This window comes from Aquarana catesbeiana, linkage group LG03 (assembly GCF_042186555.1).
Source record: "Aquarana catesbeiana isolate 2022-GZ linkage group LG03, ASM4218655v1, whole genome shotgun sequence".
Taxonomy (NCBI): domain Eukaryota; kingdom Metazoa; phylum Chordata; class Amphibia; order Anura; family Ranidae; genus Aquarana; species Aquarana catesbeiana.
Window position 1 is genome coordinate 179,362,638 of NC_133326.1, and position 18,866 is coordinate 179,381,503.

The 18,866-nt window shown below is 43.6% G+C and overlaps 1 protein-coding gene across 5 annotated transcripts in view; it reads left to right on the plus strand.

Annotated features, from left to right (window-relative positions):
* The window catches only part of CACNA2D1 (calcium voltage-gated channel auxiliary subunit alpha2delta 1), a 936,653-nt gene that overhangs the window by 744,603 nt on the left and 173,184 nt on the right, over nucleotides 1–18,866 (plus strand). For all 5 annotated transcript variants that reach the window (XM_073619561.1, XM_073619559.1, XM_073619560.1 and 2 more), the window contains one exon: nucleotides 15,198–15,276. In XM_073619561.1, the coding sequence (XP_073475662.1) occupies nucleotides 15,198–15,276 (79 nt within the window). The remainder of the gene's footprint in view (nucleotides 1–15,197; nucleotides 15,277–18,866) is intronic.

The window sequence follows — 18,866 nt, forward strand, 5'->3', positions numbered from 1 at the left end:
AAATGTAGGCTACTTGTACTTAATCATTTGAAAGATGTACTGAGACATTGAGACATGTACTGAGACATTTGCAATTTTGATGAAATGAGTGAGAAATTCAATTCAGTTGTGAACAATTGCCAAGTGGTTTGGAGATTTGTCCATGTTGTTTTGAGAATGTCATTTCTGTTTCAAGAAATGAGCCAAAACAATGGAGAAAAACTGTAATATTCTTACATTTGATATTGGATGTATTGTGTAAATTACTTGAATGTGCTACGATTTATATACAGTATATATACTGTGTGTGTGTATATATATATATATATATATATATATATATATATATATATATATATATATATATATATATATATATATAGTTTTTTTTTTTTTACATTCATTATTTAAAGAAAGAAGTACATCTCATACATTTTACAGAAAAACAAATCAAATTATTTAGGAAGCTGAGAGCAAGAACCACAATCATTGTGCAGGTTAGAAGGCAACTGTTGGCTTACACAGTTCAATTCAATCTGGCCTTCCACATACATTATAAAGTAAAAATAATGAAACAAAGATATATGTCCAGTCATAGTTGCCAACTATGGGTATTTTTTTTGGCTGTAGGCGGAGTCTTATTATAATTAGGGGGTGGGGCATGCATTTGTGGGCGTGGCACAGGGGCAAAGTAAAAATGCGGAGCGCGAAGCATGGCGCGGCGAAAGATGAGCGTGGTTTATGCAAAATAGTGGGCGTGTCTTAAGTGGGCATGGCTCAAAGGGGTTGTGGTTAGAATCTGAGATGAATGAGGGATGGAGAGGGAAAGGGGGGGAGAGGGATGGAGGGACAGCAGGCCCAGATCCTACACAACAATTGAAATATGTGTATTCTAGAAAGTTTAAAAACCAGCAGATAAAGATACTCCAAACACCTGGTGTTAGCACTTCAATCATCCCGGCACAATGGTTGTTATGGTGTCAGGATGATTGAAGTGCATTGTTTCTATTACATTGTAATATAAAATGAAATCATTAAACTCACCATAATGCCGAATCAGTGGGATCCCTGAGCGTGTCATCTGCCACGTCACCTGCCACCAGCAGAGTCCTTCCTTGCATCAGGTGCCCCCAGCAGAGTCCATCCTTGCATCAGGTGTCCCAGCAGAGTCTGTCCTTGCATCAGATGTCCCCAGCGGAGCCCCCCTTACATCAGATGTCCCTAGCGGAGTCCCCCCTTACATCAGATGTCCCCAGCGGAGCCCCCCTTACATCAGATGTCCCCAGCGGAGCCCCCCTTACATCAGGTGTCCCCAGCGGAGCCCCCTTACATCAGGTGTCACCAGTGGAGCCCCTCTTACATCAGGTGTCCCCAGCGGAGCCCCCCTTACATCAGGTGTCCCCAGCAGAGCCCCCCTTACATCAGGTGTCACCAGCGGAGCCCCCATTACATCAGATGTCCCCAACGGAGTCCCCTCTTACATCAGATGTCCCCAGCGGAGCCCCCCTTACATCAGGTGTCACCAGCGGAGCCCCCCCTTTCATCAGGTGTCACTAGCGCAGCCCCCTTACTTCAGGTGTCACTAGCGGAGCACCCCTTACATCAGGTGTCCCCAGCGGAGCCCCCCTTACATCAGGTGTCCCCAGCAGAGCCCCCTTACATCAGGTGTCACCAGCGGAGCCCCCATTACATCAGATGTCCCCAATGGAGCCCCCCTTACATCAGATATTCCCAGCAGAGCCCCCCTTACATCAGATGTCCCCAGCGAAGCCCCCCCTTACATCAGGTGTCACCAGCAGACCCCCCTTACATCAGGTGTCACCACCGGAGCCCCCCTTACATCAGGTGTCACCAGCAGAGCCCCCCTTACATCAGATGTCCCCAGCGGTGCCCCCCCTTACATCAGGTGTCCTAGTTGGAGGGGGTATACAAAATAATGTCTCCCTCCGCCGGCCGCGTGGTTACAATAGAACCCCCGCCCCTTTCCATAACAGACCGGCAGCGGGGCGGGGGTAGGTGGGGCGAGGCGGAGCGGGGCGCAGGGTGGACGGCGACACTGAAGCTTCGTTTAGCCACCCAGCCATTGCTGGTCTCCTTAAAAATGGCGGCCGGCGGAGACAATGTCTCTGCCGGCCGAGGACCTCTAGCGACAGCAAGCGTCGGCGTCGAAAATTCTTAAAAAAACGGATTTCTCGGGACATTTCCCAATAAACAAACTCAGGAAAAGAGTCCAAATCCCAGGAATGTCCCAGGAAATCCAGGACAGTTGGTAGGTATGTCCAGTGTGTAGGTGTCTCCAGGTTTTTATTTGAGAAACATAAAACCCATAGCTGGGAAGATAACCCAGCATAACAGAAGGAATAGATGCTAGTATAGAAGAGAAGAGGAGGAAGAATAAAACAAGATTTATATTTTAATTATAAACATTTTTATGCTTAGTGTAACCTAAATCAGGTTTCCCAAAACTTCCTAAACAAAGGGCTAGTTTACCATCCACCAAACTGTTGGTAGGCTGGGCCATGGTCAGTAGGAATAAAATAAAAATGCACAGCATCAAAACTCAATGTCTTAGAGTGCTGACCGGAGTGTTCTGGTTGGGGGGGGGCATCCCCCAGTCAGAGCGCAATAGCACAGTAAGGGCGATTGCTGTTACTGTACTAACGTTGGATTGTTAGTACAGCGCATCCGACCTGAGCTGTGAGTGGTGTGTACTAGGTTCTGGGCTTTAGAATTTCAGTCTTTTTGCCATCTGTGTCCCTGTTAAAGGGAAATCCCTCTCTTCCTAGAGCACGTAGACACATTTTTCTATTGTTCTGCCAGCCCTGTGTATTTACAGAACACTGTAGTGATGTAGCAGCTGGCATGTGGATTCAGAGTGCAATGGGGCTAGGCATACTCTCTGTAGTGTGTTGGAAGCTGAAGTTTCTTCAGCTACAATGGCTCTTGATACAGGCATTGGGCAGGTAAGTATAAGGATCTTTTCTATACAGGGATATTGTTTTCAATTGCAACAGAGTGCCTTTACATTTACAATTGTGTTAAAATATATGTTTTAAACATATTATGTAGTTCTATTCATAGTTGTAGTTCTATTTTTAGTTCTATTTGAAATGAAGGGATGGTGCCTGCCGAGTAATTATATAAGGTAAAGGGTAGAACCCATCGTTCAGATTTCTTGACAGTTTATGCACAGCTTACAACACAGGAAGTGAGGGGAAATCTCTACAAATAAAAGGGACAGTTGTCACCCAAACAAGGGTCCGTTAACTTGAAAAAGCTATGAAAATATCTTGTATAAAATAGCCTTGATGTCTAGTTCCTAGCTCCATAATTCTCCCAACCCTTACCACCATATACTGCATTTTGTAAAGCCTTTTTGCTAGCCACTGGAGACACCTAAAATATTTCCAGCCAGTACAGTTTATCAGGCTTATTTAGTAATGTTATTAAACCATTTCAAACTATCGGGTTTTATCTTGTGCAGATGTACATATAGATTTTTTTCTAAAAATTATACAGCAAGGCTGGATGACTCTCCTGCTGTGGCTATTGTATTTTGATAGGCAACCACGCCAGCTGTCAAAATACCCAAACAGCAACTGTATCTAATTGGATGCAGTCACTGACAGTTGGATAATTTTCTGATCTGGACCATTAATTATTCAATTGAGGGATCTTGAACAGGTGGTGACTAAGAGGGCCAACCACTGAGAAATTTTCAGATGGTTGATCAGGAAATTTGCTCCATGTATGTGCTCTTTAAACCGTGTGCTAGAATGGTTTGAATAGTTAAGCTTGATGGCAGTGGCTTGAAGTGGTGGCATCTGGATGCTCATTAGTAGGTTGTTGGTTACTTAGCGTAGTAAGTACACAGGCAATTTGAACCTTAGTGAAGTGCAAATTTTTTGTGCGGCACCACATCCAAGAGAAAGGTACAGATGCCTCTGATGTTTTGTATTATTCCTGAAGAAGCCAATGATTGGTGAAATGCATAGAGATCAGAGATCAAGATTTCTATTCCCTGCAAACCAGCCGGCCACATTTATGTTAATTGCAATTTTTTTATTATGCTACTGTAATTACAATTACAGTAGGTGACCGCAATATTGTGTCAATCTCGCCGCTGTTATCAGCGAGATTTGACACCTGTGAGCCCCTTCGCGGGAGCCAGCGCCGAGCTGGCTCGCTCATCGGGAAAGGAAAAATGTGTTTTTTCCTTTCCCGATAAGCAACAAGCATTGCTGACAGGTGTTTGGTATGAATCATGAGGGGGAACTCCAAGCCAAATTTTAAATAAAAAACTGGCATGGGTTCCCCTCCAGGAGCATACCAGGACCTTAGGTCGAGCACACAGGAAAGGGGGTGGGGACGAGCGAGTGCCCCCCCGAACCGTACCAGGCCGCATGCCCTCAACATGGGGAGTGGGCGCTTTGGGGTATGAGTACAATGTTGACGATGACAAGGGCCTCTTCCCGACAACCCTGGCCATTTGTTGTCGGGGTCTGCGGGAGGAGGGCTTATCGGAATCCGGGAGCCCCCTTTAATAAGGGGGCCCCCAGATCCCTGCCCCCCACCCTATGTGAATGAGTATGGGGTACATCGTACCCCTACCCGTTTACCTGGGGGAAAAAGTGTCAATAAAAAAACACACTAGACAGGTTTTTAAAGTAATTTGCTAGGCAGCTCCGGGGGTCTTCTTCCGACTTCAGGGGTCTCTTCCGACTTCTCCGCTCTCTCTGGCCTCTTCTCCCAGTGTCCAGTTCTTCTCCTGCTCTCCTGCCTCTTCTCCCAGTTCTTCTCCTGCTCTCCGTCCTCTTCTCTCAGTGTCCAGTTCTTCTCCCGCTCTCCGGCCTCTTCTCCCGGTCCCTTCTCCAGGTCTCCAGTTCTTCTCCCGCTCTCCGGTTCTTCTGCCGGGCTCCTCCGCTATCTTCTGCTCTTTTGCCCCTCTTTTGGTAGCAGTGGCCCGGTCTTCTCCATCATCTTGTTCCCTCTTCTCTTCTTCCGATGTTGACACAACGCTCTCTCCCGCTGTAATGCCGCGTGCAAGGTGTGCAACTACTTATATAGGCACGGGGCGTGGTCACCAGGTGATGTCATCCGGTGACCCCACCCCTTATGATGTCACAGTCCCGGGGCATGATGGGACTGTGACGTCATAAGGACGGGGTCACTGGGTGACATCACCCGGTGACCACGCCCCATGCCTATATAAGTTGTTGCGCACCTCGCACACGGCATTACAGCGGGAGAGAGCGTTGTGTCATCGGAAGAAGAGGGAAGAAGACGACGGAGAAGACTGGGCCACCGCTAGCAAAAGAGCAGCAAAAGAGCAGAAGATAGCAGAGGAGCCCGGCAGAAGAACCGGAGTGCGGGAGAAGAACCGGAGACCTGGAGAAGAGACCCGGAGAAGAACCAGACACCGGGAGAAGAGGCTGGAGAGCAGGAGAAGAACCAGACACCGGGAAAAGAGGCAGGAGAGCAGGAGAAGAACCAGACACCGGGAGAAGAGGCCTGAGAGAGCGGAGTAGTCGGAAGACCCCCGGAGCTGCCTAATAAATTACTTTAAAAATCTGTCTAGTGTGTTTTTTTATTGACACTTTTTTCCCCCCAGGTGAATGGGTAGGGGTACGATGTACCCCATACTCATTCACATAGGGTGGGGAGGCTGGGATTTGGGGGCCCTCTTATTAAAAGGGGCTCCCGGATTCAGATAAGCCCTCTGCCCGCAGACCCCGACAACCAACGGTCAGGGCTGTCGGGAAGAGGCCCTTGCCCTCATCAACATGGGGACAGGGTGCTTTGGGGTGGGGGGGTCGCAGGGTGCCCCCCTGCTCCAAAGCGCCCACCCCCCATGTTGAGGGCATGCTGCCTGGTATGGTTCAGGAGGGGGGGCTCGTCCCCACCCCCTTTCCTGACCAGCTGGCTGCGTGCTCGGATAAGGGTCTGGTATGGATTTTGAGGGGGACCCCCACAACGTTTTTTCGGCATAGGGGGTTCCCCTTGAAATCCATACCAGACCTAAGGGCCTGGTATGCTCCTGGAGGGGAATTCTTTCTTGCGCTGGCTGCAATAGGAAAATGTTTTTCCTATTGCAGCCAGCACGAGATGTACAGTACCCTGTCGCCGAGAACCAGCGCGATGGGATCGCGCTGGAAAAACATTCTCGTGGGCAGGTACTGTACTTCACTTTAATATATATTTGTGATGTATATAGGCTGGATCCTGACAGGTTAACCAGGCTTTAGTTCCATTGGGAATCAGAGGTCATGTATGTTATTAACAGTTTTTACACCATTTTATGGATATTGTATCATGAATAAACTTTTGTAATTTTGTATTAATATTTTGTGTACTCACTTCTCTTACCTGGGGTTACAACATGATCACCTTTAAAGTCCTTTGTTTTGCTATATCAGTAAGTACACAGGGTAAGATGATGTATTATATGACATAATGTTTAATTTATATTATAACTGTAATTGCAGGACTTATTCACACCAATGCAATTGCAGTCTCTTTTCCTAATGCATCAGGTGAATTGCATTTGTAGACAAAGCAGGTTAATGGATGTTTTATTAGATATGAGAAGCAGATACAAGACTTACGAAAAAACTGAACATAATTGAAAGTGTGCTGAGAATATGTCCTACTTCTTTGTAGCTTTATGCTGTTTTGCAAGTCTGCACATGCTTTCATACATTAGCTCTGAAATTCTAATGTCATTGGAGATTAGGCATCTGTTTGAAGCTGGTTAGTAAAGTGATGTACTGAAGTACTAATTTGTCAAGTGCAGTGACATCTGCGGTACTTATAAAAATAGTCATGAAAGCTGTTGCTTTACATTTATTATACATTTTTATTAAAAGTCTAGAACTTGATACTTAAATGTTTGTGTAAGAGGGCTTCCTCCTTTACATTACAGAGGTCAATGCTTAATGCACTGTATTCATTCTTTCTAAACTTGTCCTGGAATCATCTGCAGTCAGTAAATGTAAATGCATAGTGCTTATGTGTCTGGCATATCTCAAGTTTTGCGTAGGACTGAGCTGGGTCATGTGCAGGGTTGATTCAGATCTGCTAGCATTTTACATTTTTCATTCTGTTCAATTTCCAAAAATACTCCTCCAATTAATGATCCATTCAGATGTCGCTAGGGGTGTTCACAGATAATTTTTGGAGAATGTATTTTTTTCATGTGACCTTTTTCTAGGGAAGGTCAAAGGTAAAAAAAAAAAAAACTGTCTTTGTCATTGCTAAAGCTATGAAATCCTGCTGCCATTTACTTCAATGCACATTTGTTCAATGTATTTATGATATTTTTAAGCAACCTGTCTTGAATAAATTAATGAGATTACTAAAAGTTACACTTCTTTCCGGCAGGCTTGATGCACTGGAATGGAAATAGTGGATAAATCACCCAGTGGGGGGCACTTGTTCTGTGACAGCTGTCTAAGAGGAGATTTTCCTCCCACTGTGGGACAGGAAGCTAATGGAAATCTCTCCAATTGAAATAAAAAATGTAGGCAGGGATTTTATCTATATCCTACTCTATCCAAAGCAGAAAAAATGCTTTGGCTTCACATAGACTTTAATTATTTCTAATACAAAGAAAGGATTCATCAGGACATAATACTGCATATTTCAGAGTACTGTGACTTTTTTTTCTTTTCATTTCATTGTGACCTCAGCAGCTGGCTGAGGTTAGTGCCATTAGGAAATGCTAGTCTTCATTAAGTCTTAACATGGTTTCTTTCTGCATTATATCATGATTCTAATAACACTGACTGCTCAAGCCATTTTTCCTCAGAAATGCCATAGTTGTATTTGATGTTGTTAACCATTAAACATTTCAAAACAACCTTTAAGTGAAATAAACCTTAGTACCAGACACTCCTCTACAATTCCAAGAATTTGCCATATATCAAATGCTACCTTTGGTGTCCTTTTATGAAACTGAGATCAGCTGCGATCCCAAGTCTCGCCGCTGATCTCAGGTCATTACCAGTTTATGAAACTGAGGTAATCAGTGGAGAACATGTTCTCCGCTGATTATCTCAGCACAGTGAGAATCTGTAACTGGCTGTCACAGAAACGGCCAGTTTATGAAGGTGCGATCTCGGCACCTCGCTGGCGATCTGTGACAGAATTCTCACTTTCTGATTCACCATTTCAGAGGTGGAGCATCAGAGAGAGAAGCGTGAAGCTGGCTGAGAATTCTGGAGAAAGCAAGAAGTCTTTTGAATTCTTTCTTTCACCAAACAGTCAGAGCACATCTTCCCCACCATTACACACCCCAAAACCAGCAGGATAGGAATTTATAGAGTGTAATATATATATATATATATATATATATATATATATATATATATATATATATATATATATATATCATATTTGTGTGTGTTTAGTTTCATATGTGTGTGTGTTTGTGTAGATAGATAGATAGATAGATAGATAGATAGATAGATAGATAGATAGATAGATAGATAGATAGATAGATGTTCACGTCTCTGGCTGGGTTCATACTTGTGCGATGCGTGAACCAGCGTGATTCCTGTGCGGGTTTCCACATCGCACCTACATTGATATCTGCGCACCACTGCGAGTGTCAATGTAAAATTAATGACACCCCCAGATCATTTCACAGATCGCAGTGCAAACTATGTAATGGTGCAGGAATCAGGTTGCATGGGTGTCCGATTCCAGTGCGGACCAAATAAAGGGTCCTGTACCATTTGGGTGCAAATGCAATATGATTTAGGGCCGGTTCCCACTGCTGCGGTGTCTGAGATTGGATGTGATTCGCACCGCACTGCAGTGCAAAATCACATCCGATCTCTGTACGATGCGATTTCAGCCATACAGATAGTATGGCTGAATTCCCATTGCATTCGGACCAAACTCGTGCAGGACCCTTTTTTGGTCCGCAGCAGAATCGGATGTTAACACCCATGCGATCCGATTCCTGTCCAAGTTTGCAGATCGCACTGCGATATGCAAACTGATTTGGGGGTGTTGTTAACTTTTAGGCCCGGTTCACACTTGTGAGATGCCAGACATCGCACAGGCATCGCATGTAATTCGCAGCGCACTACCGTTAACATTACATGCGATGTCTGTGCGGTGCGATATCAGCCGTACAGATCGTATGGCTGATATTGCACCGCATTCGGTGCAAACATGCACAGGACCCTTTTTTCTGTTCGGGCCAGAATCGGATCGCATGTGTGTTTACACATATGCGATCCGATTTATGTCCGAACTGTCAGTTCGCAGTGCGATATGCAAGCTGAACTGGGGGTGTTGTTAACAATGTATTGACACTCCCCAGCGATTCGCATATGGCAGTGTGAACTGACATGCGAGTCGGTGCGATGCGGGAACCCGCAGTGGATTCGCAGATTCTCGCATCGCACACGTTTATCAATTTTTATGTTTATCAATTATGAAATATATTTTATTTTAAAATATTAATAAATATTTATACGTGTATACTTTATTAAAAAAGTTTTTAATGATTATAAATTTATTTTGCATTTATATGAATGGTGTATAGCTGCATTACATATGTGGATTACATTCATTTACTATACACCATTCACATTTAAATAGGCACATGTATGATCTTTAAATATTGATAAAAATAATGTTTTTTTTAATAATTAGGTTAATGTATATTGTGTAGGGGGAATTTAACTTTATTATTTTATTAATATGTTGAGGAATAATGTGTGCTGATTCGTGTTACACTTTTGTATTTTACACCTCCTCATACTGTAATCCCGCTACATCACACAAGATTACAGTGAGAGGAGCCGTTCTCAGGAGTTCCCGGGGTTTGTAGATTGCTCCTCAAGTCAACATGAGAAGTGAGCTACAGACTTTCATAAACAGGCACTCAGAGGAGAGCGATCTCCTCTGAGAATGCCTGAGAACTGAATTGCGGTATTTTACCGCAGTTTCATAAAAGGACACCTGTGTCACAATCAGAGAGGTTGCAGTCTAGGACCAGAACAAGATTTGCCCATACTATATATTTATCAATGATTTGCTTATTTGAAGGATAATGCACCTTATGATATATATGTTAGAACCAATTTTCACAATATCTTTTACATTGCGCTCTCCCACTAATGTAAATGTTTGGTGCTCTTGTAGTTAAAATGTACAAAGCACAATATAATTGATTTAATCTTGGTTATGAGCTTACTTAGACTGGAAAGTATAGCCTTGTTACACAACCACACCTAATCATCTAAAGGATATTAAATGATTGTTTGCCCAGTCATGTTGATTGTAACAAGTTTGGATGGCCATTGCATAAACAATAGTGTATAAAAGGAACACTGATGTCAGCAACCTAAAAAAAAGGTTGTGACCTAGTGACTCTAATCATTATTAATCTTCAAGGGTCAGAGTATCTGCAGGCATGAGTTACCTGATATGGTCATTTTCAACTGCATTGGGAGATGACTTCATGTCTGTGCCCAACCAGGTAGATGCATGGCAGCTGGCTGCTTCTTAAAGGATAAGTTCGCCTTTTGTAACATGTCACATATTACACCCATATTCAGGGTGTAACATGTAACATGTTACAAATCCACTGGCCCCCGCACCTCCCCAGCTCCCCAATATGATAGGCGGCTGGTAATATTCTTTCCCGGCTCTTTGTCCCAGCCACGTCACTCATTCACAGAGTTCTGTGAATAGAAAACTACAAGATCTGGCAACCTTTCTGGCTGTTGGCTTGTAATTCTCAATGAACTACCACTGTGCTGTTGAGAGCTATGGTAGTTGATTGATGCTTCCTGCTAGTGTGTAACTGCTTGGCCATACGAGTCTGCAAGAGCCCTGCATAGCACCCATTGATCATGGGTGCCATGCTTCCCAGGCTCCCAAAAAAAACAAAACAAAATGCACATTTTTTACTTGCAAAAATATGTGCATTTATTATTATTTTTTTTAAAAAGTGAACTTATCCTTTAACCACTCCAGCCCCGGAAGGATTTGCCCTCTTCCTGACCTGGCCATTTTTTGCGATATGGCACTGCGTCGCTTTAACTGACAATTGAGTGGTTATGCAACCTTGTACCCAAACAAAATTTATGTCCTTGTTTCCCCACAAATAGAGCTTCCTTTTGGTGGTATTTGATCACCTCTGTGGTTTTTATTTTTTGTGCTATAAACAAAAATAGAGCGACAATTTTGAAAAAAAAAACACAATACTTTGTACTTTTTGGTATAATAAATATCCAAAAATAAAAATTAAAAAAAATTTCTTCATCAGTTTAGGCTAATATATATTCTTCTACATATTTTTGGTAAAAAAAAAATTGCAATAAGCGTATAGTGATTGATTTGCGCAAAAGTTATAGCGTCTACAAAATAGGGGATAGATTTATTGCATTTTTATTATTTTTTTTTACTAGTAATAACGGCGATCTGTGATTTTTAATATAAAAAAAGTGATTTTGCGCAATATTCTGGTGTGTAAAGAGTGTAATCAATCCTGATGATGTGAGTGCTGTGCACTGAGGATAAAAAATGGTATAAATAACAATCAGGTGCACCATGTGGTATGTCAACTCTCACTACAGGGACATAATAGTCTCACATAAATAGTAAAAATTAAAATATGTGCAAAAAAGTTACTAATATCATAAGTGATAATAAAGCAACAGTGAGGAAAAATCAAAAACAATCAAAGTGAAATAAAAATAAATATAAATATATAGTGTGAATAATGGAAAGTGATTTAGACCATAAAACACAATCAATAATGTATAAAAAGTCTCTTCTGTGTGGGGTTTAAATAGTTCAAGATCATCTATTGAATGACTGGTTGGTGATGTGATATGGTTAAACCGCCCATAGAGATTCCATATAATAACTTCTAAGTATGGTCTCACAGAACTCTCACTTTCAAGCTAGTAAAAATTAGCATTAAAGATAAGTTGATATAGTTGTTGATGGGTTCTGTCAGTGGAGCTCATGGGTTTCTCCTTTGAATTCCTTTGTCAATATCTCCTAAAAATACTCCAAATTTGCCACCCCAGTGGCGGGGGAGAGAAGGGGGAAAAAGAGAAAGAGGCCTCCACTAGTGTGATAACGTTTAAACAATGGGGGAGTGTTTATTAAGTGTTTATATTGGACTCTTACATTGTGACAGATAAAACAGGCAAAGTGAATAAAATGACAATCTGGCATTCTCAGCGCCCTCTCACTTGTCTTCCTGATGTGCATATCCCTCCGGCCACCCCCCTACGCGTTACGACACGATCATGTGTCTTCATCTGGGGACTGAGAATGAACCCAGATGAAGACACGTGATCGTGTCATAACGCGTACGAGAAACCCACGAGCTCCACTGACAGAACCCATCAACAACTATATCAACTTATCCTTAATGCTAATTTTTACCAGCTCGAAGGTGAGAGTTCTGTGAGACCATACTTAGAAGTTATTATATGGAATCTCTATGGGCGGTTTAACCATATCACATCACCAGCCAGTCATTCAATAGATGATCTTGAACTATTTAAACCCCACACAGAAGAGACTTTTTATGCATTATTGATTGTGTTTTATGGACTAAATCACTTTCCATTATTCACACTATATATTTATATTTTTTTTTATTTCACTTTGATTGTTTTTGATTTTTCCTCACTGTTGCTTTATTATCACTTATGATATTAGTAACTTTTTTGCACATATTTTAATTTTTACTATTTATGTGAGACTATTATGTCCCTGTAGTGAGAGTTGACATACCACATGGTGCACCTGATTGTTATTTATATCATTTTTTATCCTTAGTGCATAGCACGCACATCATCAGGATTGATTACACTCTTTACACACCAGAATATTGCGCAAAATTACTTTTTTTATATTATCATCACATTTTGTTATTGTGAACACCGAGATTTTGCTGCAAAAAAAAAAAATATTTTAACATTATTGTTTTATACCACATTATCCATTTAGCGCGAAGGACAATTTATCACTGATCTGTGATTTTTATTAGGACTGTGACTGTGCGGCAGACAGATCAGACACTTTTGACACTATTTTGGCATTTATACAGCGATCAGAGCTAAAAATAGCCACCCTTTACTGTATAAATGTCACTGGCAGGGAAGGGGTTAACACTAGGGGGCGATCAAGGGGTTAACTGTGTTCCCTAGGTGTGTTCTAACTGTAGGGGAGATGGGACTGACTAGGGGAGGAGACCGATCGGTGTTCATACTTAGTATGAACACACGATCGGTCTCCTCTCCCTTGAGAGAACTGGGATTTGTGTTTACACACACATCCCCGTCCTCGTTCTGTCACGAGCGATCGTGGATGCCCAGCGGACATCATGCATCGGCGGCGCATGCGCCTGCTATAACGTCTTAAAGGAGCGACGTACAGCTATGGCGATTTGTGCAGCTGCGCCAACCTGCTGCAGTATAACTGTGGTGGCTGCTCAGCTAGTGGTTAAAGAGTATTTCCACTTTTTCAGTCAAAATTGAGAAAACCTCACTATGCGTTTGTTATGTGTTTCCATTCAAACAGCTTATCTTATAAAAATTACAGAAAAACATTTGTTAGCTCTTAGATGTTCTCTGGTGAAGGTGTAATGGCTGACTACAGATATTTTTGAACAATGTGAGTCTGTCCAAAAGACAGAATGAGCTCTCTCTCATTACCATGCAATGCATGAAGCCCAGCTACTAAGTCTTTAACCATTTGTTAAAACAGACAGTGTTCAAATCTAGTTACAGCTGCGAATGGAGATCTTTCTTGCATATTACAGACAGGGTTAATTATGGCAAACACTGCTGCCAAGTTCTCTCTCAAACAAAGAGATCCATATAAGATTTTACCATGCTGGTGTGTAGGCGGGTTAAAATATGTTGATCTTAGTGAATTAGCGGCTGGCCAGGGGAAAGGGTTAAGTAATTTGAGTTCAGTTCCCAGGCTTTTGAGTCCCAGCCAGCCCACCTGTGCTATAAAAAAGGCAAAGGCTGAGGTCCAGGGTCCTTGATTGGTTCTGTTGCTGCTCACGGCTTGTGGTATCGGGACTGCTGCGTCTTTCAGTCCACTGAAGGCACTGGGATTTTTGGAAGACATCCAAGCCTTTGACAATGCCAAGATGGACTATCACCCACCTCATGGAGGTATGCCTGGGCAGCCACACAACTGTAGTTAGATGAGGGAGAAGGACGTTGTTCATATTGAACTGTTTTGCTACAACTGTTCTGAGACTGGTCTGAAGTTATTCAAAAGTGTGCATATTGGTTTGGGCATATCTAAAGAACCAGGGTCTGTAAAGCACAAAGGAGTATGAAGTAAGACCACTACAAAGGGTAACGTGACAAGACAAGGATATATTTGCTAAGAGTAACCAAGCACAAGTTCAAGACACCAAGCAATTCATCATTAGGCGTGGTACCTAATAAAGGTGACAGGTGCTCCAGTAGCAAGGGGGTCGATGTTCTGGCTCCCTCCCTATCGGTGAGTATCTAATAGCAACTGGATATGAACCAGCGTTACGGAGACCTGTGGCCTGGTCATGAGGTAAGGGAAGGAAGGAGTTAATGAGTGCACACATGAGGTCTGCACTATGTGCACGGTGGGACCCAATTCTGTTATGGGAGTGAGGTAACAAAGTTAGGCTGGACTCGTGGAGTGGGTGCAGGCTCAGAATGTCCCTCCTAATGCAACATCTACCAAGTTACAGTGTGTAGTGGCATGAGACAAGACACTTCATAGAGGGACTTTGAATTTTTATTTTACTGCACACAGTAAAGGCTCATCTCTAAGTCGCAAACTGCCATGGGCATTAATGAGTGCACTTTGTGCGAAAGGTACCCTTGCGTGCAATTTTTAAATACATTATGCTGTGCGAATGAGGATATTTAACAAATATAAAGTAGGTCGGACTAAGGTCCGAAACACGTAGGCTGTTTTAAAGCTTTGTACATGTATTTACTAAAGAAATACAATTTTGGATGTCATCCTGAGTGCAGACCATCCCTTTCCTTATAAAGTAGGTATTGTGCCAATTTGACTGTAAAAGTGGCAAAGCATATATGTTCCTGGTTGGCAAATCCATAGATAATGTTAAACTATGCAAAGCATTACCTAAACTGAAGTAGAGCTTACTCTTTATTTGTACTTTATTTAATGCTTAACTGATTACCATAATTTCCCATTTTTTTTTCTAGGTCCGAGTATTTACTTTTTCTGTTGGACAGCATAATTATGATAAGGGACCAATACAGTGGATGGCTTGTGAAAACAAAGGTACAGTAAAAAAATGTGTACAGTATATCTAAGGGTGACCATGCATAGATTCTATGCTATGTAAGATCTGATGAACATGGATATTTGTTACTAAGTTCATATCCAGTTGCTAAAAGTTTAGCTTTACTCATACAACAACAAAAAAAAAGATAATAGGGGTCTTTGTGTTTTTCAGCTTTGGTCTGGGCAGGAGGGGGTTTAAGTGCCCCTGTCGCACTTTGAATGACAATTATGCGGTCATGCTGCACTGTACCCAAATGAAATTTTTATCATTTTTTTCACACAAATAGAGCTGTCTTTTGGTGGTATTTAATTACTGCTGGTGTTTTTATTTTTTGCTAAACTAACAAAAAAAGACAGAAATTTTTGAAAAAAAACAAACATTTTTCATAGTTTGTTATAAAATTTTGCGAACGGGTAATTTTTCTCCTTCATTGATATGCGCTGATGAGGCGGCACTGATAGGCTGCACTGATGGGCACTGATGGGCTGCACTGATGGGCACTAATAGGCTGCACTGGTAGGCACAGATAAGGCAGCACTGATGAGCACTGATAAGGCGGCACTGATGGGCCCTGATAGGTGGCATTGATGGGTGGCACTGATGGGTGGCACTGTTGGGTGACACTGAAGGTCACAAATAGGTGTCACTGATAGGTATCACTGATAGATGGCACTGATGGGCACTGGTAGGTAACACTGATAGGCAGCACTGGTGATGGGGCACTGATTGGTGGCATTGATAGGTGGCAATGTGGGCACTGATAGGTGGCACTGTGGGCACTGGTAGGTGGCGACGGTGGGCACTGGTAGGCAGCACTGTTGTGCACTGGTAGCTGGCAATGGCAGGTGTCACAGGTGGGCACAGTATACTTGGCGTCAGCTCTCCATGATCGGGACCAATGTCCCTCTGATAGCCACCAGTGAACGGCTTATTTTTATCCTCACACTACCAGCGTGAGAAGAAAAATAGATGATTACTGGCTCTGTTTACATCACATGATCAGCTGTTATTGGCTGACAGCTGATCACGTGGTAAGGGGTCGGGATCGACCCCTTAATCCGATCTGTGATCAGCCATGTCTCATAGACTCGCTGATCACAGAGCACACCACGCGTGCCCTGCTGGGGGTGCGCAGGCCGCTCAAGCAGCGGAGGACATCATATGACGTCCTCCTGGCAAAGTAGGTCAGTGTAGTATCCGTCATTCGGCTATAGCGCGGACGGGAAGGGGTTAAGATATGAAAATGTGTGTGCTCATGTGCATGTGTGTGAATGTGTTAACTTAAGCTGATTGTTTTGCATTTAGAATACCTTATTTAGAATGAGAAATGATGATGAAAGGATAAGGAGAAAAAACACAATACTTTAAAATATCTGTGCAGTTGCATGCTTTATTCAGCCCACATTGACCACTGCACTCCAACTAAATTTCAAAGTATCCTGATAGACAGCTTTACAATTAAGAGACAGAGACAAATAAAAGTAGTCATAAATCTTAATTCACAAAGCTAACACACCAGGATGGGAAACCTAATGCTAGCCATACACACATAGATTTCTCTTTTTCAACCCACAGGCAAAATGAGAGACATCTAAAGGCCCGTACACACGATCTGACTTTTTGACAACAAACATGCAAATTAGCTGTTTTGGGGGAACATCCGACCGTGTGTACACTCCATCGGACAAACTTTTCCTCTTTTTTTATCGGACTTTTGTTGGCTGTGCGAACGCACAAACTTTCCGGCAACAAAAGTCAGATGGAGCAAAGTCCGATCGTGTGTACACAAAGCCATCGGACTTTTGTACAAACTACAGTACGCAGCCGCGAGAATGTTTCCAGCGTGATCCTATCGTGCTGGTTCTCAGCGACAGGGTACTGTACATCTCACGCTGGCTGCAATAGGAAAAACATATTTTCCTATTGCAGCCAGTGCAAGAGGGAATTCCCCTCTGGGAGCATACCAGGCCCTTAAGTCTGGTATGGATTTTAAGGGGAACCCCCTACGCCGAAAAAACAGTGTGGGGGTCCCCCCAAAATCCATACCAGACCCTTATCTGAGCACGCAGCCCAGACGGTCAGGAAAGGGGATGGGGACGAGAGAGCGCCCCCCCTGAACCGTACCAGGCAGAATTCCCTCAACATGGGGGCTGGGTGCTTTGGGGGAGGGGGTGCCCTGCGGGCCCCCCAGCCCAAAGCACCTTGTCCCCATGTTGATGAGGACAAGGGCCTCTTCCCGACAACCCTGGTTGTTGGTTGTCGGGGTCTGCGGGTGGGGGGCTTATCGGAATCCGGGAGCCCCCTTTAATAACGGGGCCCTTTGATCCCGGACCCACACCCTATGTGAATGAGTATGGGGTACATCGTACCCCTACCTTTTCACCTAGGGAAAAGGGGTCTTCTTCTGATCTTGGGGGGTCTCTTCCGACTTCGGGGGTCTCTCCGGCCTCTTCTTCCGGTGTCTGGTTCTTCTCCGATCTCTCTGTCCTCTTCTCCCAGTGTCCGGTTCTTCCCCGCTCTCTCTGGCCTCTTCTCCTGCTGTCTGGTTCTTCTCCCGCTCTCCGGTTCTTCTGCCGGGCTCCTCTGCTATCTTCTGCTCTTTTGCTGCTCTTTTGCTAGCGGTGGCCCGGTCTTATGCGTCGTCTTCTTCCCTCTTCTCTTCTTCCGATGTTGACACGATGCTCTCTCCCGCTGTAATGCTGTGTGAGCGCCTCGCAATGACTTATATAGGCATGGGGCGTGGTCACCGGGTGATGTCATTTGGTGACCCTGCCCCCTTATGACGTCACAGTCCCAGCACCCCCCTCCCCCAAAGCACCCACCCCCCATGTTGAGGGCATGCGGCCTGGTACGGTTCAGGAGGGGGGGCGCTCGTCCCCACCCCCTTTCCTGACCGCTCGGGCTGCGTGCTCGGATAAGAGTCTGGTATGGATTTTGGGGGGACCCCCACACCATTTTTTCGGCGTAGGGGGTTCCCCTTAGGATCCATACCAGACCTAAGGGCCTGGTATGCCCCTGGAGGGGAACCCATGCCGGTTTTTTATTTAACATTTGGCATGGAGTTCCCCCTCATGATTCATACCAAACACAGTGCCTGGCATTGGCGGGGATCCAAGTCAGATCCCCGCACCAGTGTGAACCTGGCTCGCAAGGTGTCAATCTCGCCGATAAAAGCGTCAAGATTGACACAATATCAGACAATACAGAAGTTGAAGGGTGGTTGTAAAGAGCTGAAAAACCATGTGATTTGGTGAAAGTTGGCTGAAAAAGTTCTGCCGTGTGTATGCAATATAAACTTATGGCCAACGCCCTTTGTATAAAAATCCACGGGAAAGTTTGTACAAAGTCCTATCGTGTGTATGAGGCTTTATAGATTTCTCAATCCATGCTAAACAGTATACATGGAGGAATTGGGGATTGCACACCATCCGCCTGCATGCTGGATGGTGGTGTGCTCAAAGACTGCACTTGCTCATGCAACTGCTGAATTTTTTTCAGAGGGCAGTAAATGACTGAACCTGTTTGCTGGCAGATACCTATGAGAACCAAGCATTAACTTTAAAGTAGACATAATATACATTACAAC